The sequence below is a fragment of the Elaeis guineensis genome, chromosome 1 (genome assembly GCF_000442705.2).
Source record: "Elaeis guineensis isolate ETL-2024a chromosome 1, EG11, whole genome shotgun sequence".
Lineage (NCBI taxonomy): Eukaryota > Viridiplantae > Streptophyta > Magnoliopsida > Arecales > Arecaceae > Elaeis > Elaeis guineensis.
The window spans coordinates 65,952,166-65,978,235 of NC_025993.2; the positions used below are offsets into that span (position 1 = coordinate 65,952,166).

General features: G+C 38.1%; 1 protein-coding gene and 1 pseudogene across 7 annotated transcripts in view; both read right to left on the reverse strand.

The window, feature by feature from the left end:
• Positions 1-13,271: 13,271 nt before the first annotated feature.
• The window catches only part of LOC105035982 (aquaporin SIP2-1), a 71,743-nt gene continuing 58,944 nt past the window's right edge, over positions 13,272-26,070 (reverse strand). The window contains exon 3 of one of the 7 annotated variants that reach the window (XM_073254295.1): positions 13,272-13,530. In XM_073254295.1, the coding sequence (XP_073110396.1) occupies positions 13,435-13,530 (96 nt within the window). In that variant the 3' untranslated portion in view covers positions 13,272-13,434. Of the gene's footprint in view, positions 13,669-14,837; positions 15,069-26,070 lie in introns of those variants that run through there. The other 6 variants (XM_073254308.1, XM_073254282.1, XM_073254305.1 and 3 more) reach the window with 6 other exon arrangements.
• Positions 22,516-25,653, reverse strand: LOC140854740 (uncharacterized; annotated as a pseudogene).

Sequence of the window (26,070 nt, forward strand, 5' to 3'; positions counted from 1 at the left end):
TGGCGCAGTTATGGCGGCGGGTACTCTTGGGCCAACTAAGGTGTGCCGCGTGGCGCGCTTATCCCCTTCACCGCCATCGAGGGTTGACCGCTCACGAATTCCCACAAAATGATGCTTAGGATCGCATTTCAGCGGGGGTTCCGAAAAGACTCTTCAAGTCACCTTCACCGAAAAGCGGACTCTGACGTGCGCGCATTTAATAGGGGCGGCAGTGCGCAAGATTCGAAGGGACGGTTCCGACTGTACTTCTGTGTACTTCCTTCGTTTGAAATTCAAAACTCGGATGTAGGGGGACTAGTGTTGGGTATAAAATACCCACAGTCGGAACCCACGGCGGAACCGCCATCAGCAAGTGCAACTCCGCCCGGACTCCTACGGGAGCCGGGCTCCGCCGACGACATCAGCGCAGCTCCGCCCGGACTCCTATGGGAGCCGGGCTCCGCCGATGACATCAGCGCAGCTCCGCCCGGACTCCTACGGGAGCCGGGCTCCACCGACAACGTCAGTCCAGCTCCGCCCGGACTCCTACGGGAGCCGGGCTCCACCGACGACATCAGCGCAGCTCCACCCGGACTCCTACGGGAGCCGGGCTCCACCGACGACATCAGCGCAGCTCCGCCCAGACTCCTACGGGAGCCGGGCTCCTCCTTCAACAGCAAGTGCAGCTCCGTCCGGACTCCTACGGGAGCCGGGCTCCTCCTTCAACAGCAGAACGGCTCCGCCCGGACTCCTACGGGAGCCGGACTCCGCTCCCAATATCAATTGCTGGTAAGCTCAATCCGGACTCCTATCAGAGCCGGACTTCACCCTTGACTTTGTTTGCAGCGCAGCTCCGCCTGGACTCCTACGGGAGCCGGGCTCCACCGACGACATCAGCGCAGCTCCGCCCGGACTCCTACGGGAGCCGGGCTCCTCCTTCAACAGCAAGTGCAGCTCCGCCCGGACTCCTATGGGAGCCGGGCTCCTCCTTCAACAGCAGAACGGCTCCGCCCGGACTCCTACGGGAGCCGGACTCCGCTCCCAATATCAATTGCTGGTAAGCTCAATCCGGACTCCTATCAGAGCCGAACTTCACCCTTGACTTTGTTTGCAGCGCAGCTCCGCCCGGACTCCTACGGGAGCCGGGCTCCGCCGACGACATCAGCGCAGCTCCGCCCGGACTCCTACGGGAGCCGGGCTCCTCCTTCAACAGCAAGTGCAGCTCCGCCCGGACTCCTACGGGAGCCGGGCTCCTCCTTCAACAGCAGAACGGCTCCGCCCGGACTCCTACGGGAGCCGGACTCCGCTCCCAATATCAATTGCTGGTAAGCTCAATCTGGACTCCTATCAGAGCCGGACTTCACCCTTGACTTTGTTTGCAGCGCAGCTCCGCCCGGACTCCTACGGGAGCCGGGCTCCGCCGACGACATCAGCGCAGCTCCGCCTGGACTCCTACGGGAGCCGGGCTCCTCCTTCAACAGCAAGTGCAGCTCCTTCCGGACTCCTACGGGAGCCGGGCTCCTCCTTCAACAGCAGAACGGCTCCGCCCGGACTCCTACGGGAGCCGGGCTCCGCTCCCAATATCAATTGCTGGTAAGCTCAATCCAGACTCCTATCAGAGCCGGACTTCACCCTTGACTTTGTTTGCAGCGCAGCTCCGCCCGGACTCCTACGGGAGCCAGGCTCCGCCGACGACATCAGCGCAGCTCCGCCCGGACTCCTACGGGAGCCGGGCTCCTCCATCAACAGCAGAACGGCTCCGCCCGGACTCCTACGGGAGTCGGGCTCCTCCTTCAACAGCAGAACGGCTCCGCCCGGACTCCTACGGAAGCCGGGCTCTGCCATCGACAGCAGGGTGGCTCCGTCCGGATCCCTACTCCACCCGCGATCTCGTCCGAAAGGGGGACTCCTCCCGGACTCCTACAAAGGCCGAACTCCGACCACTGCCGAGCCTTGATCAACAGATCCGTGTCCCTTGGCAGATAACAATAACTGCCATGATCCTGTTCCACTTCCTGTAGCGGATTCCCCGTGGTTCCACCCCCTCCTGCGATAGGTGCTGCACGATCCCACTACCCTCTGACAGGCTGTGTCAGCGGCTATGATGTTGCCCCGCTCTCTGCGGCAGGTGCTGCACGATCCCACTACTCACTGACAACTAGCAGCAACGGACGCCGCTCCACTACCTGCAGTAGGCCCTACGTGGCGGGCTGGGGCGATGGCCACGGGTCTACCCCACTATCTTCCGCAATCAATTTCCCTGACCACGAGCGGCCCACTACCAGGCGGTTACAAACGTCGCCATCAGTCTGTTGCCTCCCCCGCCTATAAAAGGGGGACTCAGATACGTTATTCTTTAAGCTCTTTTGCCTTATCTCAAAACTCTGCTAAATTCTCCGTTCGAGCACTCCATTCTTGTTGAGGCAGAGAACTGACTTGAGCGTCGGAGGGTCTTGCCGGAGCAACCCCACCTCCGGTTTAGACTTCCCTTGCAGGTCCCGGCGGCGACCGCGGCTTCCTCAACTCCAGCTTCTTCGGTGCAGGCGGATTTTTGCACCAACAGTCTAAAAAGTCTTGGTAAGTCTTACTCTAACAGCGATCTTGTGAGAAAGATTCTTAGGTCTTTACCAAAGACGTGGGAGGCCAAAATGACCGCAATCCAAGAAGCCAAAGATCTGAATATTTTAACCTTGGAGGAGCTTCTAGGATTGCTAATGACACACGAGCTAAGCATGAAACAACATCCAGAAGAAGATGTCAAGAAGAAGAGGATAATCATCCTCAAGTCCACTACTCAACTCGATGAGGAATCTGAAGAAACAGAAAATGAAGAGCAAGATGAAGAAATGACCCTCATCACTAGAAAGTTTAAAAAATTTTTGAAGAAAAAAAAAATAAGGGATGAGGAAGAGGCCATCTACCAAAGGAGAGCATAGCAAGGAGAAGGATAAGGAGCAACCCCTTATTTGTTATGAATGTAAGAAGCCGGAGCACTTCAGGTCCAAATGTCCACAACTTAAGAAGGGTCCCAAGAAGTACAAAAAAAAGGCTATAGTGGCTACATGGAGTGATAGTGATGAGTCAAGCTCCAAAGAAGAAGATCCACATGAGCAAGCCAACCTGTGCCTTATGGCACATAAAAATTAGGTAAACGCTGAAACTCCTGATGACTTTACTTTTGAAGAACTTCAAAAAGTATTTTATGATCTAGTTGATGATCTAAAGAAGTTAGGGATAAAAAACAAAGAATTAAAATCAAAGAATCAATCTTTACTAAAAAAATAAAATTATTTTAAATAAAAAATTAATTTTGACATAAAAAATCTAAACTTAAAAAATAAAATTACTAAGTTAAAACCTATGGTAGAAAAGTTCACTCTTAGTTCAACTAAACTTCAAATGATATTTGATAGTCAAAAAGCCGTTTATGATAAAGCCGGTCTTGGCTACAACCCTTTAAAGAAACAAAATTTTTTTAAAAATATCTATGCGAACTCATCAAGCAACAAGTTTTCAAATATTACTTGCTTTAAATGTGGTAAAGTAAGACATAAATCCTATACTTGTTTCTCTAACAAATCTGAAAATTCTAATATGAAGAAAATATGGGTTCCAAAAAGAACCACTATAACTAACCAAAAAAGATCCAAGAAAGTTTGGTCTAAAGTGAAAACTTGATTTTTGCAAGCAGGTGTATCTTACATCCCAAGAAATAAATTGGAAATGGTATCTTGATAGTGGGTGCTCAAGATACATGATCGATGATGAATCTCAATTCATCACGCTTGATGCAAAAGATGGAGGGATGGTCATCTTTGGAGATAATAGCAAAGAAAAAATCATCGGTATAGGTAACATTGGTATCACTCCCTCCAAGTATATTGAAAATATTTTATTAGTAGATGGTTTGAAACATAATCTATTGAGCATTAATCAATTCTGTGATAAAGGGTACAAAGTCATTTTTAAATCTTCATTATGCATAGTAACTAGTCCCAATGAAGAAGGCATCAAATTTGTTGGGCATAGACATGGTAATGTTTATATGGTAGATTTGAATGATCTTTCTAAGATAAACTTGTAATACCTAGTAGCCTTGAATGCCAAAATTAATGAGACTAGTTGGCTTTGGCACCGTAGGCTTGCACATATTAGCTTGCATTTATTTTCAAAACTTATTAAAAAGAAATTGATTACCGATTTACCTAACTTAAATTTTGAAAAGGATAGAATTTGTGATACATGTTAACTAGATAAATAAACAAAAATATCATTCAAATATAAAAACATTATTTCAACTTCTAGGCTATTAGAATTATTACACATGGATTTATTTGGACCCACTAGAACTACTAATTTGGATGGAAAACGATATGGCTTTGTAATTATTGATGATTTCTCTCATTTTACATGGATTTTTTTTTTGGCACATAAGGATGAAACTTTTCATGTGTTCTCAAAATTTTATCGAAAAGTTACTAATGAAAAAAGTTTTTCAATTCAACATATTCAAAGTGATCATGAAATCGAATTTGAAAATTAAGATTTTGAAAAATTTTGTGATGAAAAAGGTATTGACCATAACTTTTCAGCACCTAGGACACCCTAACAAAATAGGATAGTAGAAAGAAAAAATAGAACCCTTGAAGAAATAGCCCATAGCATGCTATATGAAAGCAACCTCCCAAGGTACTTTTGGGTGGAAGCAATTAGCACGGCATATTACATATTAAATCGTGCTTTAATTAGACCAATTCTAAAGAAAACACCTTATGAGATTTGTAAAGGAAGATAACTAAAATATTGCATATTTACACGTTTTTGGTTATCGATGTTTTGTTTTGAACAACGGTAAAGAAAGATTAGAAAAATTTGATGCAAAATTCGATGAAGCTATTTTTCTTGGTTATTCCTCTTGTAGCAAAGCTTTTAGAGTTTTCAACAAAAGAACTTTAGTAGTAGAGGAGTCAATACATGTTTTTGATGAGACTAATGATCTTTCCTCAAAAAAAAATGAAGGTATTGATGATGCAGATCCTCTTATAGAAGGGATGAAGGAGCTCACCCTAAAAGACTCAACAATTCAAAATGATAAAGAACATGAAAACAAACAGGATGATGAAGGTGAAGAACAACAAGAACAACCTCAAGATACAAATGATCTATCCAAAGAATGGAGGTATGATCACAATCACCCCAAGAAACTAAGCATTGATGATCCTACACATGGAGTAAGAACTCGTTCTTTACTTAGAGATGCATACAATCATTTTGTATTTATTTCTTATCTTGAACCTAAAACCATAGATGAAGCTAAAAAAAATTATAATTAGATAAATGCAATGTAAGAAGAACTTAATCAATTTAAAAGAAATAATGTATGGACTTTAGTATCAAGACCTAAAAATTATCCGGTAATTGACACAAAATGGGTATATAGCAATAAACTGGATGAACATGAAAATGTAATTAAGAATAAAGCAAGATTGGTTGCAAAGGGTTATAATCAAGAAGATAGAATTGATTTTGATGAAACCTTTGCACCTGTTACTAGATTAGAAGCAATTAGGCTTTTACTTGCATATGCATGCTTTATGAATTTTAAATTATTTCAAATAGATGTCAAAAGTGCTTTTCTAAATGGTTATATTGCTGAAGAAGTTTTTGTAGAACAATCCTCCAGTTTTGAAAATCATGCTTTTTCTAATCATATTTTTAAATTAAATAAAGCTCTATATGGTCTAAAGCAAGCACCTAGGGCTTGGTATGAAAGATTAAGTAAATTCTTGCTTAAGAATAATTTTTCAAGAGAAAATATCGGTACAACCCTTTTCATTAAAAAAAATCACGATGATATCTTAGTTATACAAATATATGTTGATGATATTATTTTTGGGTCTAGTAATGAAACTCTTTATCAAGATTTTGCCAAGCTCATGCAGGGAGAGTTTGAGATGAGCATGATAGGAGAACTTATATTCTTCCTCAGACTCCAAATCAAACAAATAAAGGAAGGGATCTCCATCACCCAAAGCAAGTACACAAGAGAACTACTCAAAAGATTTGGAATGGAGAGCTCCAAAATAATTGGTGCACCCATGAGCCCATCATGTAAGCTTGACAAGAATGGAGATAAAAATGTAGACTCAAAATTTTATAGAGGGATGATTGGTTCTTTATTGTATTTAACTACTAATAGACCAGATATTATGTTTAATGTTTATTTATGTGCTCGCTTTCAATCAAATCCAAAAGAATCATACTTAAATGTAGTTAAAAAAATTCTTAAATATTTAAAAAGTATACAAACTCTAGGATTATGGTATTCTAAGGACTCATCAATTGACTTAATAGGATATTCAGATGTCGATTTTGCTGGATGTAAATTAGATAGAAAAAGTACTAGTGAAACTTGCCAATTTTTTGGAGTTAAATTAATCTCTTGGTTTAGCAAGAAGTAAAACTCGGTAATACTGTCTACGGTCGAGGCCGAATATATTACAGTCGAAAATTGTTGTGCTAAGATCTTGTGGATTAAGCAATAACTTGAAGACTTTGGCATCAAACTCAATAAAACTCCCATAAAATGTAATAATACTAGTGCTATTAATCTAACTAAAAATCTAATTCAGTACTTTAGATCAAAACATATTGAAATTAGACATTATTTTATAAGAGAACATGTCCAAAATAATAATATAATTCTTGATTATGTATGTACTGAAAAATAATTAGCTGACATCTTTACCAAGGTCTTAAGTGAAGATAGATTTTGTGAAATTAGGAGAGAACTAGGAATCCTTGATCCATCAGCTTAAGTATCCCTCTGATTCCAAGTTCTTAATGCCAAAAATTTATTGAACCAAATTTGTTGAGCTCAATTCTTATCTCTCCTTTTTCTTAAGAGCTCAAAAACTCAAAACTATCCTTCACATGATCAATCTCTGGGTAAACACCCTTCTCTCAAAGTTTCAAATTTTTTTTCAAAATTTTTTCATCATTCTTTTGAATTTTTTCGTGCCATGAGTCGACCCCCAGGGTCGACCCTAGGGTAAACTTATAATTTTGACAAAACCTTTCGGGTGCTCTCTTTTTATTGGAAAATTTTTGTTGAGCCGACTCTTACCCTTCTTCTTCTTTCTCCCACCGAACGAAAGCTCTCCCTCTCTTCTCTCTCAAACCAAAGATTTCTCTCAAAATCTCTTCCCACCAATCTTCATCCTTTAAATCGCCCATTAAGGAACCAACTTTCTCTCCTCTTTCTTCCTCATTTGGACAGTTCGAGCTTGCCCTAGATTCAACCTCTCTTCTCCAAACCGATGATTTACCTCCCCAAAATCTTTGCTTTTTCTTCTAAAATCTTTTCCTCTCTACCTGTCATTTAGTCTCCTAAGCTCCTTGCAAGTCTCTTTTGTCCAAATGGCTTCTAAAATGAAGTTACCACAAAGAAGAAAATCTGTTCGCGGGTTGGAAGAGAGTGTGCGCAGAAAAGGAATGGCAGTCGAGCCCTCTCCTGCTCCAATTCTAGCTCCAAGTCCTGCTTCAGCTTCTACACATCAGTCCAAGCAAGGTACCTCTCTCTGATCAAAAAGTGAAATCTGAGAAGAATATAGATTTCAAATTTTTTGAAAAAGAAGAGTTCTCTATTGGATCAAAGATTAAAAATCAAAGATGAGAGTTTTACTGTCTATTGAAAGAAAATACTTATGTTGATTTAGTCAGAGAATTTTATTTGAACTTAAGTTACTTCAATAGAACAGTAAAATCTATAGTGAAAGGTGTTGATATTATTCTTGATCCATTGTATTTAGAACAAATCCTGCACTTGCCTTGTGAAGGCTATACTAATATGGAGCTCCCAATCAAAGAAGAAGGAATTAATGTTATCTTAGGAAGAACTTTTATTAAAAATTTAAATAGATTAGAAGCCAAGATACTTTCAGTGGAAATGAGGCTTTTGCATCACATGGTGACCAAGCTCTGTCCTTAGGAGTGGTAGGCATGACCTCTTATCTAGTAGGGATATTTGCATCATGTACCATGTGATCACCCAGACCCCCTTGAACCTTCCTTTTTTGATGTTTGAGGCTATGAGGGAGACCCTGAACAGGTCTAAGGCTCACTTGCCTTATGGTATGGCACTCACCCTGATCTTTAGGAAGTTCAGAGTCTGTTTTGAGGGGGAGGCAGTCACCAAATTATCACACTTTGACACCATCAACCGCCACACACTGCACTGCAAGGAATTTTCAAAGACTGATGGCAGTTGGTCAAAGGGTATTGAGGAGAGAGCAGAGGAGGAGAGACTGTCTTCACCTCCTCGTGATCACAGAATATCTCCTGATATTCAGTTCATGTCTGATCACGAGATTGGTCCCTCAGTGTCAGTGAAGAGGCATGCTTCAGTTCTACAATCAGGAAGCAGGGTACATCCTTCAGAGTTCAGACTTGCAGATGATCAGATTGAGCTAATGTCCCAGCGTGTTGCCTCTATTTTATCTCAGCAGTTTGCCACCTTAGTCTTTGCTCAGAGGTCGACATCTCAAGATGACCAGATCAGACTTTGATCCCTCATATCTCTACTATTTTTCAGATGCTCATAGCTTAGTCCGTACGATTTGAGGAGCTTGAGGGATGTGTTCTGAGATTGATGGGCAGAGTTCTAGATTTGCAGAGGCAAGTATTAGCCTTAGCCCATCCTCAGCCGCATGAGGACATCACAAAGGTCTCCAACCTGTCTGCAGAGGCGGCTAGACTTCGGAGAGTTTTGGAGGGTGGATTTGACTTTTTGAGGAGAGGGATTAGGGACTCCAGTTAGACTGTCTGTACTCGGTTTGATACCCTGATGCAGTTTGTATCGAGAGCTTTGGATCTTGTGGACACCATCAGACTTTCTCTCCTAGCACAGTCCATAGCTTTCCAAGCTCTAGGATCTTCTCACCCCTCTACTCGTGCCAGTACTTCTACTCGTGGCTAAGGCAAATGTGGTCGAGGTCGTGCCCGTGGATTTGATCCTACATCTCCTCATCATATCTCAGACTCTTCTGATTCTGATGCCTCCAGCCATGATATATATTAGATCTAGAATAGTTAGCCTTTTATGTCTAGGATCTATCTTATGGCCTTTGTATTTGTTGGCTGATTGACTCTTGGATAGTTGTTATCCATGACTTTTGTATTTTGAGTTGACTCATATGTATTGGAACACTTATGTATTCAGTCACATTTTAGATATATATATTTATATGCTTTGAATTTCAATGAATATTTATAATTGGGATCAATTGAATTGTCTTAATTAGAGATATGAAAAATAACTCATATTTGTGCTATGAAATATTATGAATAGCAATATCTTCTATATGAGCAAATTGATATGTCCTTTATGATTGCTATAATGAGGGAGAGTAGAGAAATAGACAATCAAAGAGAAAGAGTTAAAAAATAAAATATGGTATCAAAAAGGGGGAGTAGAGAAAATATATCCTTTATGTTATCTTTTTTTTGTCTTCAAAATCCCTTAAGATCTTAATTGATGCTGTCAAAAAGGAGAAGTAGAAAATCAAAAATTGAGATCGAGCAATAAGCAATAGAGAAATAGAATCGAGAGCAATAAGCAAAATTGTCAAAGCAAATGTGTCAAAGAACTAAAATTGTCAGTAATTTTTAATTTAATCTTCAAAGCAAATGATCTTATAAGCAAATTTCAAATTGATCTTCAAACTACTCATGATGTATTTCATTCAAATAACTGGCTATGATGTTTAAGTGATGCATCTTCATAAATTTGAAATTCATGTTCAATGCTTTATATATGTTATACTCTGCTTTTGTTCAAGTATTTTGTCATTATCAAAAAGGAGGAGATTGTTGCTTCTTGAATTGATTTTGATGATTACAAAGCATTTGAGGGAGTTACTAATGATTTTGGCTTGAAAAAAGATTTATTGTTTATCAGGGGTAAAATCATAATTTCATCAAATCCTAACTCGAAAGCCTCAAGAGCAAGAACAAAAGATTTATGATCTATTGGAGGTAATTTTAAAATTTTTGGATGTGTATTTTGAAAAAAAAAAATCATGTTTATAAAATTGAGTCGACCCCGTGAGTCGACTCATGTCAAAAGGAGCTGAACGGCACGCTGATTTTTAGGCTGGCACACCAAATTGAGTTGACCCCATAAGTCGATCCCTGTGCATAAGTTGACCCTATGAGTCGACCTTTGTTGCTGTGTACGCCAAAATTATAGAACAGTCATCTTCTGTTCTGTGCCACAGAAGTCGACCCCATGAGTCTACTCATGTACATGAGTCGACCCTATGAGTCGAACCTTGTGACGGAAAAACTCCACAACGGCTAGTTTTCAGCTCGTTTTGGCTACATTTAATACTCATTTAATGATTTTCAACGGCTTTAAATCTATCCAGATTACTCTCCACCATCATTTGAAGTTATAAAAGGCACTTAAAGGAAGGAATAAACAAGGTTCTTCAAGCATTCATTTCAGCCCTAAGCAAAGAGCTCTCTTGAAGTTAAAGAAGCTTTCATTTCAAGTTCACCAACCCCTCAAGAGCTCATTCAAGTTTTCAACCACCTTGAGAAAAATCAGAAAAGCTTCCTTCTTATTGTGTAAAGTGCATTTAAAGTTTTATTTACTCAATAAAAGAGCTAAATTTATATTTTCGTATGATTAACTCACATACTCTATTTTGTCTTGATCTTTAATTTTAGAAGGGTTCCAAAACTTGAAAAGATTGATCCGAACCTTGAATCGGATTGTATTGGGTTAGCTTGTACTTGAGAAACAAGTGTTCTAGCTTGGGATAGCTAGAGTCGGAGGTACCGACATTGTATTCTTGTTGAATACGGTTTAGTGGATTTGAATTCTCAAGTAGGAGCTTGGGGAGTAGATGTAGGTGCAAGATTGGTACCGAACCACTATAAATCTTATTTGTTTATGTTGGACTTACTTGCTCTCTTTCTAAATTTTCTTATCTACTTACATTCTTGCATCTAATTTCTATACCTTGTTTAAATCACTCTCTATATATATCCTGCTCTTTGTTATTTAATCCTTATAGTTCTAAATTAACGTTAAATTATCTAAAAATCTAATTCACCCCCCCCCCCCCGCCCCTCTTGGGTTGCATAGCTGGGCAACAATATTCATAATATGAATTTATATAATTCAAAATTGATCAATTCATTAATTTATAATTTATCAAATAAATTTAGTAAAAATAAAAACACTACTTACCTCATACGCATTCCAATAAATCTATATAATTCTCAAAATTTTCTTCCAAAATTTTTGATTCATAAATCATATCATAGTATCCCATTACTGAATATCTATAATCTTATAAATGATCAAATCTAATAGTCAAAAGGAATACGAATAACAAAGAAAGATAAAATGATGGTAATCATATCCAATAGTCTAAGTCAGTCTAGTCATCCAATTTCATCCGATCAAGATCCAATTAGGACACAGATGGTTAAACAAAGATTGAGGATGATCAAATCAGTAGTGTCCAAAGTAGTGTCCGATGAGAATCAAGATGAAGGTCGGTACGCCATCCGATGATCCGAGATCAATTTGATCAAAATTATTAAAGATGCAAGGATTCAATAAAGATCAACAAAAATCAAATTCTGTGCAGCTCGACAAAGTCTCGAATAGTAGAGATATGATATCCAACCTATAAGATGCGCCAGAGTCTGTCTACTTGATCAAATTAGATTTGAAGTGATAGGACCAAAAATCTTTCATTGAGTTCATAAATCAAATGAAGAAATCATAGAACAGAGAAATTAATAAAATGGAACATGCCCGATCTAGCAATATTGTCTGAAATTTCGATCGATCTGATCAAAACAATTTAATCAAATCATGATTGAATTACTACATAGATAATTCAATAAAATTATGGATAATAAAATCTAAAAGTATCTTATCTAACCAAGATGGATGCCAGTATGCTATCCAACGATCATAGATCAGAATTTCTTCACTAGGATCATTCAAAGGCATCATTAATCTTCCAAAGATCTAAGAAACTCTGGGAGAAATAACTTAGAAAAAAAATTTTAGAAAGAGAAAGTAGAGAGAGTAGAGAAAAAAAATGGAGAGAGAAAGTAGAGAGAGAAAAAGAGGACAGAGAGATAAGAGGAGAGAGAAACTCTTTTTTTTTCCTCTTTTTTTTTTTTCTTTTTTTTTTTTATTTTCTTCTTTCTTCCTTCTTCTTCTTCTTTTGTTTCAGCAAAATAGGAGATCTCCCATCCCCTCCTATTCCCCGAATAGAGGGGCTCAAGGTCGACGACAGTTGTAGCCACTAATGTGGCCCACAGCGATCGAACCGACGATCGTCGGTTCGATGCTCACCAACATCAGTCAATATCAAAAAATCAAGAAAAAAATGAACAGCAAAACAAAGCACTCAAATCCCATCTAAATCCAGCAATTTACTGGCTGAAACCTATGCTCTAAAAGCCATACAAGAAAGGAAGGAGGGTTAATCTATAAGGGCTGGCCTCATGACATATTTTGCAGTAATTCTTGGCCTGCAATTTCCACGAACTCAATAGAAACTTATCCGGAGGAGAAAAAAGAAACGTCGACTTCTCCAGCAATAGGAGGCCGGAGCTGGTGGGGTTCAAGGGAGGCTTGGCCCTCTTTAAAAGAGGGCCAGAGCAAGAGTCCCCGACTTCCATCCCTATTGGAGATCATGCGGAAGAGGACTCCCTGGAGTCCAATTCCTTCCACGCTGCATGTGCACAGCCCATGCTGCCCAACTTTTTTAGTTTTTATTGAATGCTTTAATATCTGTGCTAAATATCTTTGGGGTTGTTCTCTAGTGGCTGGGGTTTGGGGTACTATGGCGAGCAGGAGGTTTAACAGGGCCTCCATTTCACCCGTGATGGTTTACGACAAGCCTGGTTATATTATCCGCTGGGGTACAGAGCATTATTAATGTTAAACAAAAACACAAGAATGACAAGCCCATCTCATAAACAAGCCTTACAAAACGGCGCTAGTCCATTTCAATTTTCTTCCTTTAATGTCAGACTGCTACGGCGCAGGAAATTTCTCTACAATTAATTATTACCATGTTTCTGCGGCTTTGTTCATAGTTATAACACTACTCTTAGAGAAATGATAAAATGACATAACATGCATGAATCAGAGAATCCGAGTCCTCAATTGCAATTCAGAGACATTAATGATTGAGAATAAAATCAGGCTCTAGCATTTGATAGGCAATAACATGTGCAAGATTTGCAAATTGTAATTCAAGAGGAAGTCAGATCAAAATTTGCTTAAATGAAAATAGGATCTGGTAAATCAACAGGCATTTTCCATCATTTACCAACAAATTACACAGAATGCAAGAGAAGGGAAAAGATTACATATGAAACAGGACAGAAGTTAGAAAGTTCCAGCAACGGAACCCGTCATTCAGATTTGACCTTGTATTCTTCACCTTGTTGTACCTTGCTCTTTCTGGGCTCAGTAAACAACCTGAATGCCCATACTCCCAGCAATGTAGCCTGCATGGGTGCAAGCCAGTATACAAACAAATGCTCCAATGTTATATGATCCCCTCTAGCACATGCCCAACCAAAAGCCTAGCAAATAGAATGTATACTGTTGGAATTTTCAGGAGCCAAAAAAATTTCAGGGCCTATCTAAAGAAAGTGCAGCAGGTTAGATGCCACCGCAAGTGATTTAATACTGTCATGCAAATTACATTTTCAGTCACAAGCTCCAGTAAGCAAGCATATATAGGTATTAATTCTATGTTCTAAATCAATCACAGTTAATGAAACCTTCAGGCTCGGAAAATATAAAATCGCCATGCAAGCAGTAAATCTATCACCTCTGGATGATGTTAACACTGTATGTTAAAGCATTAAGATCCTGTCAAAGAATAAACTTTCACTTGTGAAAGTTTGTGTGTGTGTAGCATGCGCACATATGAGAGAGAGAGAGAGAGAGAGAGAGATTCAGGTCTTATGTCATGGAAAAGCTTGGGCATAAAATCATATCATCAAAAGCCAAGAGGGAAAATGTAGACCATGCTGTGCTGCTCAGCCAGCATAATCATCCATCCTCAGAACCAAGCCTAAGGCATCCAAGGCAAGGCTGCAATGGTGGTGTCTACATATCCTGCTTGACCATTAGAACTTTATATATATCCTCTAAAGAAAATATTTATATCAATATCAGTTTCTCAATATGAATCTGTGAAACAAACAATATGAATAATTTCAAGTTCTCAACAATTGGAACCAACGTTCTACATTTCAGTACCAGGTCCTGTAGTGCTACTTTACCAATATGGTATAATATACCCTGGCACCAAACATTGTGAAAGTGCTATATCAGCATAGCACCCATAACATGTGTAATAGCATCGTTTCAAGTATAGACTGATACAATTCAGTGTCTAAAACCTTGATAGGAACAATATGAAGGTATCATCAGATCACTAATTAATTGTCAAACATGATGCTAGTCAACTTCCTTATGATTTTAAAGCAAAACCAAGTTTGCTTGCCATACCCACTTGCTTTCTAAATAAACATGAACTGACAATTGGTCATTCCATCATTGATGCCCGTAAAAGCATCTCTTGCATATATATATATATATATATATATATATATATATATATATATATATATATATATATATATATATATATATATATGTATAAACTAAGAATTATCCTAGCATCCATGCATAAAATTATACATTGTTTTGTGCTTGATGTACAAGGTGAGGTAAAAGAGATACATCAGGTTTCCATTTAAAAGACAAGTAACCAATGGAGGGAAAAAAAAAAAAACAAATTCCTTTAATCATCATCAAGACTTTTTCCCATCAAAGTGGGGCTTGCTGGAGAGCATAAGTCATGGAAGAATATAGTGAATTCTTATGACAACCTACCATCCTAACATCAATCACTTGGGCCAAGTGATAATTGCTGAATTCCTAGCCAAGGCAACTTTATGCGAGAGAGAGAACTGCCGTCAACCAACACTGTCATTAATCCAGAGGCCAACCTACCTTGTCCATCTAAGTACTAGGATTATACAGACAAGGAACAATTATCAGATATACTGTAGACTTCAAAAGAGTCTAGACAAATAAGGATGCAATTAAGATTGCATGGATAAACAATCTATTCTGAGATTTGCATACAAGCAACCAAAATATTTGAACTAAATTTGCTAAAGCTGTCATCTAATTTAAGAAACTTTTGAAAGGATCCTACTAAAAGATGTGTGAACCAGCTAGTGCACAACCTATCATGCTCATTAGTGCACCTTTTATATTTTGATGGTAGATACTGCATAACTTTCTTATATGAAGCTTGACTTAGATCTCTGGTTGCGACACAACATCATTACCATAATTGAACCAGTCAATCAAATTGGACCTATACAAATCTTTTTCAAGCTTATATGTCCCTAGTTTTAGAGACATGGACTCTGTATAAACCCCACTGCATGTTTATAATATTGTTTAAGTACCCCACTTGATAATGGAGCATTAAACACCTTGACCTTTCATATTATTGATTATGGAACACAAACTTGGTGCTAGAAATGGGGCCTGACTTGGGTCAGGATAGCATGAACCAGGTTTGACTTAGTTGAGATGGACACAGCTCACCAGTTCAAATAGAAACTTTTTGGTAGCTCAGTCAGAATATAATGTATGTGTAACCCAAGGCCCTCAAATAGTTGAGAGAGAAAGAGAGAGGACAAGTGGGTAATGATTGGTGGTGGCAGTAGCTAGTGGGTAATGATTGCTAGTGGCAGTAGCTAGTGGGTAAGTGGCAAACAGATGGTTGACTCTGAAGAGTACCTCTGGGAAAGGAAGCCATTTACACAAGTGAGAGAGGGTTGAAGTGGAGAAAAAGAAGATGGGAACAGATGGGCTTATGAGCAATGACAGAGGTTACATTAAATTTGAGAATCTTTTCTATACGAAAGTATTGTTATATATACTCATGTTTTGATTAGTTAAATGACCTTCCCTGTTTTTCTGTAAATTACAACGAATGAAGAATAAATATGCTGACAAAAAGAATTTTTTCTATCAAAATTTATGTAATTGGTCTGAGAGTGCTCTAACACAAGACAAACTTTCAGCCTAATTTAAATCAGAAGGCCCTTGTTTTCTTAAGAGTCCTAAATCAAAATTAGATCTGAAATAACATAGCCAAATGCTAGCTTTCGGCTGTGCATTCTCCATCTAATATTATGATCAACAAGATTTATCGTTGGACCACCATTAAGTTCATAGCTTATAAACTATATTACGATTAGGCTCACAAATTCATGAATCTCCCTTTGTAGCTTCCAACTATGAAATTATAAAAATTTATTATAAAATATATAATAAGGAATATGATATAACAGAATATAAACAAAAGCAATAGAATAAAATACCAATAGAATAAAATAAAAGAATAAATACAAATAGATAAATAAAAAAGGAAAGGGAAACAAAGGATTTTATCGATCTTTACTTTGTGTATCATGTCACCTAAAAATTTTTCAGTTTTAAACTAGAATGGGGAGAGATGGGCAAGTGGACTAAAGCAATGGATTGCTCATACCATAGTATGTCATACCACACCGAACCAAGCAGTATGGGGCATACCGCACCAAATCCGATGGTAAAAGGCATCCCATATCATACCGGTTCGGTACCGGTATATGTATGGGAGGTGTGCTGACACTCGGTGTACTGAACCAGCACCTATACCGAACATATCAGCATAGTGAAAGAGTGGCACCGGTATGGGGTTTAGTACCGAGATAGCATACCTTGACTCATATGTTGTACGAGTTATCATATCGGGGGTTCGATCCCTCTCTCTCCACTTCTTTTGATTAATTGGAACTTTCAAATTCAATTTGGGTGGGACATTTTCACCCCATGAATCTTAGTTGGATTAGCTTGTATTATGACATTTACTACAGCTAGCTTCTAATTAGGTAATGGCCATAATGCATATATCATTGTGTTGCTTGATGTTTTAGAACCCAATGTCTTGCATGCTAAGTTTTACTTGTGTCGAAGTGGGACCCATGGTATTTCAACATGTGGCAACTTCCTAATCCAACTCTTAAGTGGTCTATAGAAAACATTTGAACAAACTTGATGAAAGTATGTGGTTGGGAACTCACATGAGGCATCTTATCCATCATAAAACTAATGAAAACTGACCGCCTACAACATTCTTGCAAAGATTTGGTATAATGAAACTTAAGAAAATCTGGTCAAAGGAAGTATTGGACATCAAAATATTAATTGATCAAGATCTATAACCCATGTTCATGATCTAATCACTCTCTTTGAGTGCCCAATTAATATAGCAGTATTATATAGAATGGTTAAGATATATATTAGAGATTTTCTGCTTTGGGACTTTCATTGAGTTTATTTCAGACTTTATTATTTAAAGAGTCGTGCATTCACTTATCTCTTAAGATGAATTGGCGATCGCTTGGATAAGCTTGAGTTTTCTTATTTATACAAATAAGACAACTTGGAATCTCCGAGATAAAGGTTCAATTGAAATCCAAAAGCCCGAGGTTCTCAGATGGAAGTCCAAAACATCTTGATAATGATACTTTTTTTTTAATTTTAGATTATCCAAACAACAATAGAAAGATATTCTCCACCCCACAATTCGAGTCTCTTATGAAAATGCTATCTTACTAACTTTCTCTCTATAATAGAGAAGCCTTACTTGCCATTGGAGAAAAAGAAGAAAAGCCCTCCATGTTGAAACATTGTTGGAACTCTCAAGGTAGAGACCCTTATTTTCTATCTTGCCATCACCTTGTTTTGTTCCTCTCCTCTTATGGCTACAGACATTATTATTTAATCAGTGTAATTACCTTTCATGGTAGCATGCCATTATTATTGTAATCCATGTGATGATTCTATAGTGATTTTTGGAAGATCGCACAACTAATCCATGATCTCTAAGGGGAAATTCCGTTGAAGTTTTGATAAATACCCAAGAAAATGTGAGCATTAAAGTATTGAGCAAGGAACCTTGTTTAATAATTAGGTCAAATGAAAGTTTGAAGTCCCGTGGGATGGAGGTGTCTTAGTTTCTCCATGGAATGGGATGCCTCATTATCCTGTCATGTCTTGTCATGATAGCAATCCCAATCATGCATCTCAGTACCCTTCTTTCCTTTTCTTTCTTTTTTCTTTTTCTTTCTTTATTTTTCTTTCTTTCTTCTACCTTTCTTTCCTTTTTCTTTGCTTTTCTTCTCTTTGCTTTCTTTTTTGTCGCTTTTCTTTGTTTCTTTCATTTTTTTTTCCTTTTCATCATCTTCCCTTTCCTTCTTTCTTCTTTCTGCTTTTCTCCCCGCATGGATGGGTTTTGGAGTCCCAAATCCATCCTAGTCTCATTTTCTTACAAGAACAGGATGGGATGGCCGGAACGCCCCCATCCCGCCAAGACGTAAAACCTTAGATCAAATCAATAAAGTAAAGAACGCATATAAATCTATAAAGAAGATTTGTAGGAACTAATGACAAGCATATTTCAATGACCATAAGTCTTGATTCATTCATCAAATCACCTTACTATCAAAAGTATGTTAAAGAATATAAAAGGACATATTATCAATCCAAATTTGAGACCAATCTAATAATCCAATTGGCTTTTGCAATGTTCAGATTCTACATCCTTGTATATAGATTCAGGATCAGTTTGTTAGCATCTGTAACTTTATGAGTTCATAGAGGTTTCCTCAAATACCTAATAAAAGATCTATTTAAACTAGTTAAACAAGACCAGTTAAACACTACACTTAAATTTTTATGCCAATCCAACGGTCAAATTCATCATGGTATTCCTTAGCTTCTTAACCAATAGATGTAATGGGTAGACAAACCTACAACTCTCCAATACTTTGATGAGTTCCAAAACTCATTTGAGTCATTACAATGATCTTTCTGGACCTCATGGAGTTCAATTAGTAACTCATTCATGTTTAATTTTTAGGCTGATCTAACTGTTAGTCATTTCGAAAATTCCCAGCATTACCTTAGCATCTTAGGGTCTCTTTAGCTCTCCATTTCACGTGCACATGCACATGCACATGCATTTCATGGTCCAAGAGCTATCAGATCAAATAAATGCACTAAGATTGAGTTAAATGAAGTTTTCCGAGAGCCTAGTTAGAGTTGATTCATTATGATTCATAGCCTAAAATGACAACCTAAGATGAACATAGGTTCCAAGTAAGATGTATGAATCCAACAACCGGTTCACATCTAGACCCAATAATAATCTGAACCAATTGGGTTCGATTTAGGCACTTCTATAGCCCGATCTACTATTAGATCATCATAAATTAATGAAAATCTCAAAGTTGTTTGTTTTATCATAATGGATCATACATTGCTTTGCTACAAATGGATGAATAATCAACTCAAATAAACATGTCTTTCTGTTACATAGTACGGTCGGATGATGACAAGCTGTATTACAATGGCTTTCTAGAAATGATTAGCTGTTGGATCAGAATGAAGAGTAAATATGAGTAGGTTTGCTGATTGAACTCCATGTTGTCCAGATGGATCATTAGTTTAATAACTCAAGTGAGTTTTCGAACACATCAAATTATTAGAGTTGAAGGTTAGTTAGACCATTAGATCCACTAATCGGGAATCCAAGGGATGCCATGATGAATTAACCATTGAATCAATATAAAAATTTAAGTGTAAGAGAGTTTAACTGTCTTCTTTAACTATTTTAAATAAATCTTTAATTAGGTTTGAGAGGCCATCTTCTATGCACTCAAAGTTACAGACATTGAGAAACTGGTCCCGAATCCAGATTCGTGGACCTAAAATCTAAAATTTGCAAAGGCCAATCAGACTTTTAGATTGCTCTGAAATTTGAGTGATGATATGTTTTTCCAATGTTCTATAACTCTTTATGATATCAAGGCAATCGGATCAATGGATCAAAAGTTATTATCATTGAAATAAGCCCTTGTCATACTTCCTACAAATCTAACATAGATCTATACACATTATTTGCTTTATTGATTTGATCCAATCATTAAATCGAGGTTCTCTGCTTGGAAACTTGATGGTCACATGTCCGTAGGTATTCATCGAAACTTCAATAGAATATCTCCTCACAGATAATGGAAAAGTTGTATGATTCTCATAAAATCAACATAGAGTAATCACATGGATTACAAAAAAATTATATGCAGCCATGAAAGGTAATCACATGAATTATAATATTAATGGCCATAGCAATGACATGAGAGAAGGAAAGGAATATGATATCAAGGTAGAAAAGAGAGGTCTCCAACTTAAGAGCTTAGCAATGTTTTGACAGGGAACGTTTCTTCACTTTTTCAATGGCAACAAACACTTCTCTAGTTATAGAAAGAAAGTGAGTGACGACAGAGCCTTTTCGTGTGGGACTTGAATTCTAGCATGGACCAATATCCTTCTATTGCTTCCCAGATAATATGAAATGAAAATGTTTCTAGGTCATATCAAGATCTATTGGATTTCAAGATGAGAACCTTGGGCTTTCAGATTTCAATTGAACTTTTATCCCAAAGATTCCGAATCATTAAGTCTTCAACAAACTCAATAAAAAACCTAAAGCAGAAAACCTCTAATAAAGATTTTAGTTGTTCCATCCATTACTCACTATACTGACCGGATGCTCGGAAAGCGCGACTGTGACAATTCTGATGTTCCCTACTTCCTTTGACAAGATTCACTAAATCTTAACGACACATGCACCCATGCATGTGAAGGCTACAAGTTGTTCTATACTCGAGAAGAACATGATGCAAGTTCTCAACCACATTTTCCACCAACATTTGCCCGTTGAGTTCGCATGGATAGTAGACCACTTAAGAATTGGATTAGGTCATTGCCGCTAGTTGCAGTATCGCAAGTCCCACTTGGACAGTCAGGTAAAACTTAGCCGTGCAAGATGTAGGATTCCAAAACATTAGACTATGCCATGTTATGCGCATTCTGCCATCACCTAAATAGAAGCCGGTCTAGTAAATGTCACAGCACTGGTTAATCCAATAAAGATTCATTCTCTGAAAATGTCACACACAATAGAGGCTGCCTAAGAAAATATCTAATAGTTGGAGCACCAATAGTGCATTGTCAGGTTACCTTGATGCAAGGGAACCCATCCATCAGAATGCAACTGCACCAACTATAGGATCATGGGAGTCAAATTATTGGGTGCTTGGGTTCATTATAACTTGAAGTGCATCAAAGCGAACAACACCAAAGGTCACTTGAAGTTCTACTAGTGGATGTACATGCATGCACCAAAAGGGCCAACATTCCTTTTCTATCTTAGGGACATGTCTGCTAACAATCAGATGATGGTGATGATGATGATGATGAAAGAAACCAATCAGATGATGATGGACCTCACAAAAACAAAAATTAAATCACTGGTGTTTTCTTATCATAAGTCTAAAGCCTCAGCATGAAAGATACGAGCGAATCCCATTGCACTTTGGCCCCAGATTTTCTTTGGGCAACAAGACTCAAAGTTAAAATCAAGTGCGGCATTGTGGGATTCCTGGGACTTCATATTCAAACTGGATTGAGAATCATATTGACCAAATCCTCTTTCTTGCAATAGGCCGGTGTCATTTGTATTTCAGCTATGATATCCCTTATTTGGTTTAACATCACATGAAGTCCAAAGGCATTTTGAGAGTACCATGGAAGCAGTCTGGCTCCCATTGTACAGCCCTTGTCAGGAAAAGAAATAGAGGTTTATCAGGATCTGACTCTTCCACATAGGTATCTTATGCCAAGTTCAAGAAGCCATTACTTTATTGTTGAGTCCTAGACACAAGATTTTGACACCAAGAGTTCTCCATAACATCAACATCTTCCTCATTTATAAATAGAGAGTAGGCAGGCTTCAGGAGACATAATTTGCATGACTTCACTATGCACAACAAGAATCCAAAAAGAGGAAGGATCCAATAAGGAAATGAAGAATTTGTTTTACCTAGATGCTCATGTCCAGCTCCTGGAATTTGTGTAGAATACATATCATCATATACATATCCAAGTTAGATACATGTCGGACACTTGGATACTTACAGAAGTTTGTTATCTTAGTTTGTAGAAATTGGCAGATAGTTGACTCCAACAATTAATTTATCCACTAAGAATAATGCCTAAATTGAGGTTCTGTTCTTCCCAGACATTGGTTAAGCATGTATCATAATAATTTTACAAACTGTCATGTTTCCAAAATCCTTGAGCTAACTAGGATGTTTGGATGAGAAACATGCATACCGGAAGACCTTAACAAAAAACATCTCTCAATATTTGCTTTTATATGATATTTAAATGCATATATTTTAGTTAAAATTATTTTTTCTATGTATCCTTGTATCTCTTTTTTCACTCTTGTTGAGTCAAACACTTAGAAACATGTCCAAATTCGAATCTCATGTTTGTGTCCGTACAACACTAAGAAAAACTAACCACGAATGATGATACACTTGAAAACCTAAAGATGATAAATGCACCAGATGTTGCCAAAGAGAGAGAGAGCGACCAGCACAGGACACCCTCAAAATTTTGGTGCTTGTGCTTGCCAACTTAAAAAACTAAAGAACGAGGGAGAAGCCATAGGAGGTAAAGTGGTCAACTTCTTTTCTCTAAACATCACCCTATATCATTTTAATATTAAAGTTGTTAGATGTATGCCCTATAAGCCAATTAGGCCAACACATGTAATCTTTCTAAGGGCATAATTTATAATTTTGACTTATTAATGAAAAAAAAAATTAGATTGATTTTTCGATTCATATTATGTAATGTGTCTATGAATCATCCAATGAATTAATAAGAGTAATGACACATTCTCGAAAGTTGAGAATTTAATACATATGTCATTAATGATTAATTCATAAATTGCTTCCGATCGTTGGATCATTCGGGGACTATGATTGATCCGGATAGATTGGTGCACGGATCGCATCCCTTTAGGATAGACGGATCTCAAATCTAGTGTAGAGATATTGGAGTGAGAGTAAAGGTGATTGTTAGAAAACAAGAGTATCGAACGTGACCAACACGAGTAGCCACTCGGATATCTACGTTCTCGTCAGTGACATACTCGATACTACAATAGTATGACTAGTTCTTTGACCTGCGATGCCTCGACTATTCACAATGAGGTTGTTGTAGTTTGACTGCACTATAATTCGATCTCCTAGCCATATGGAATCTTGAGGTGTATGTTGGCTGTAGTAGATTCATTATAGGAATAAGATGTGTGCCTAGATGGGATCTATCGACCTTAGTAGATAAGAAAAAATGTTGGATCATTCGGGGACAGTGATTCATCCGGATAGATTGGTGCACGGATCGCATCCCTTTAGGATAGACGGATCTCAAATCTAGTGTAGAGATATTGGAGTGAGAGTAAAGGTGATTGTTAGAAAACAAGAGTATCGAATGTAACCAACACGAGTAGCCACTCGGATATCTATGTTCTCGTCAGTGACATACTCGATACTACAATAGTATGAATAGTTCTTTGACCTGCGATGCCTCGACTATTCACAATGAGGTTGTTGTAGTTTGACTGCACTATAATTCGATCTCCTAGCCATATGAAATCTTGAGGTGTATGTTGGCTGTAGTAGATTCATTAAAGGAATAAGATGTGCGCCTAGATGGGATCTATCGACCTTAGTAAATAAGAAAAAATCCTATGTTGATCATGACACTGAGTTCTGAAGTCCATGGCCATGATAGTTTGAATGATGAAAAAGAATTTCCATAAAGTTTCACAAAGAACTCAAGTCAATTGAATATAACATATAACAGATGTGTAGTTTGACGAGTTATCCATAATGTATGGTTTGACGAGTTATCCATAACCTCCATCTTGTCGGAACTCACGATAGAAGAATCGAATCATACGATAACTACACCTAAAGGTTCATCCATTCAATTCTACTGGATTGCTACTACATACTACTAGATATCACTGGTGGATTGTGAGACTAATAAAAATTATTTCGATGATCGATAATTCTCAATTGGCTGAATTGGAAGTGTTTCAATTTATTGAAAAGACTTTCAATAATATTCATGATAAAAATCACAATATATCTCACTATCAGATAAAATTAAACAAGATCCGCTGTACTGGTACCGGACACCATACTGATGGCGGACCGGTACGGTACGATACCGATATCGTACCAACACATGGTATATTTCGGCGTACCAGTTCGGTACCGATACAAATTTTTTTTTGTTTCATTTTTTTTTATGTTCAAGTTATTAATTTATAAATACAACCCCAAAATTATATTATATTACATATTATTGGCATATTTGGGTTCAATTTTTGAGTTCGATAGCGGTACAGGGACTCTTGATTCAAAATTTTAAATATATATTTATTTACATTATATTACAACTATATCATCTTAAAATTAAAATATATATATATATGTGCATTAAAATATATCTAAATTTTTAAAGTACAAAGCACAAAGAATGATATACTAACCTCAAGATCTGCTCTACATCTAATTTCTTATTGAGTGTCTGTCATGCTCGTGATATCTGGATCATTAGCATCATCTGGAGGAACATCAGTCCAACCCTCTAACCAAGATACACTGTACTCTTGAATATTCATCCCATAAGGCATCCTCTCTGGATTGTAAGACATCTCAAATCTCTCACTCAAACTCTGATTCTGAGAAGTATCCTCGAGATGATGGTATGACTGTGGAGGAGCCCATCCGAATATGTCGGTAGCAAAATATGATCCGTAAGATGCTCCAGGCTGCATAAGATAGTAACCACTAGAAGACGATATCTCGGATGCACCATATCCATATGGATCATAAGGTGACTACGGATAATAGGATCTATAATGCGAGAATGATCCAGATACATCCATGGACCCTACTCCACGTGCAAGATCATCGGTAGGTGCATCGTATGCTGGACGATCTCTAGGAGTCCGTCATCTATATGAAATCGACTCTCCACGATCTCTACCGACTCGTCCATCATGGTCCCTATCTTGTGTGGCATGTGTAAACTGGAACTCACAAGTGAATCGAATATCACCCTGCGGTTGTGTCTCATAAACAGTGATCTCCTGTCCTCCAGTTTCTCTCTGATCATTAGATCCATGACTACTACTACCAGTATTATCATCATTCTATCTGATCTCCGAATCTGAGCCAGATTGCTCCTGTACTCTCGAGAGTGGCGCACGTGCAACTGTCTTTTCTTTTCCCCCTTGTGCCCCTCTGTAACTGAGTTTCTTGTGATTGAGAGGATGGATGTCTTCTTGCTGACTGCAGATCTCGTCTAAACATCTGTCGCTCGAACATCTGTGAAGATGTATCGGACATCGAGTCATGTGATGAATGAGTCTCCTGTATCCCCTCAGGCTGTGGCTGTCAGCTGAAACTTTATGTGGAATATTTTTTCTGCCTATTGTCCTAGATCCACCCTGATCTCCCTAGCTACCACATTGGCTGGTCGTGGAGGGGATCCTGACTCATCAAGCTCTGACTCCTGCTGCTAACCTGCAAGCCATCCGATGATCGGATCGTCATCCTCGTCCGCATAATCATCTAGTATCGGATCAGTATATTTCAGTTGTACTTTCTCCTGAATGCATTTTAGCCTCAATCTCAGATTATATTGAACATATACAAGATCATTGAAGCATTTTTGTGTCAGATGATTTCTCTGTTTGCTGTGGATAAAGACAAAAGTCGATCAATTGTGTTCATAGCCACTAGCAGAGACCGTCTAAGAAAAAATACGGACAGCCACACCTCTCAAATATTCTGCGAACATTTCAAAATGAATCCACCATTCAATTGCAAAAGCAAAATTACATATCAAATTTTATGATATTTTAAGCAAAATTACATATTTATCTATACTGCTCATTATTGATATATAATTTATCTGGATTTATCTGCTTTTTGCTTACGACAGCTGATGGAACTCCAAAACTGTCTGAT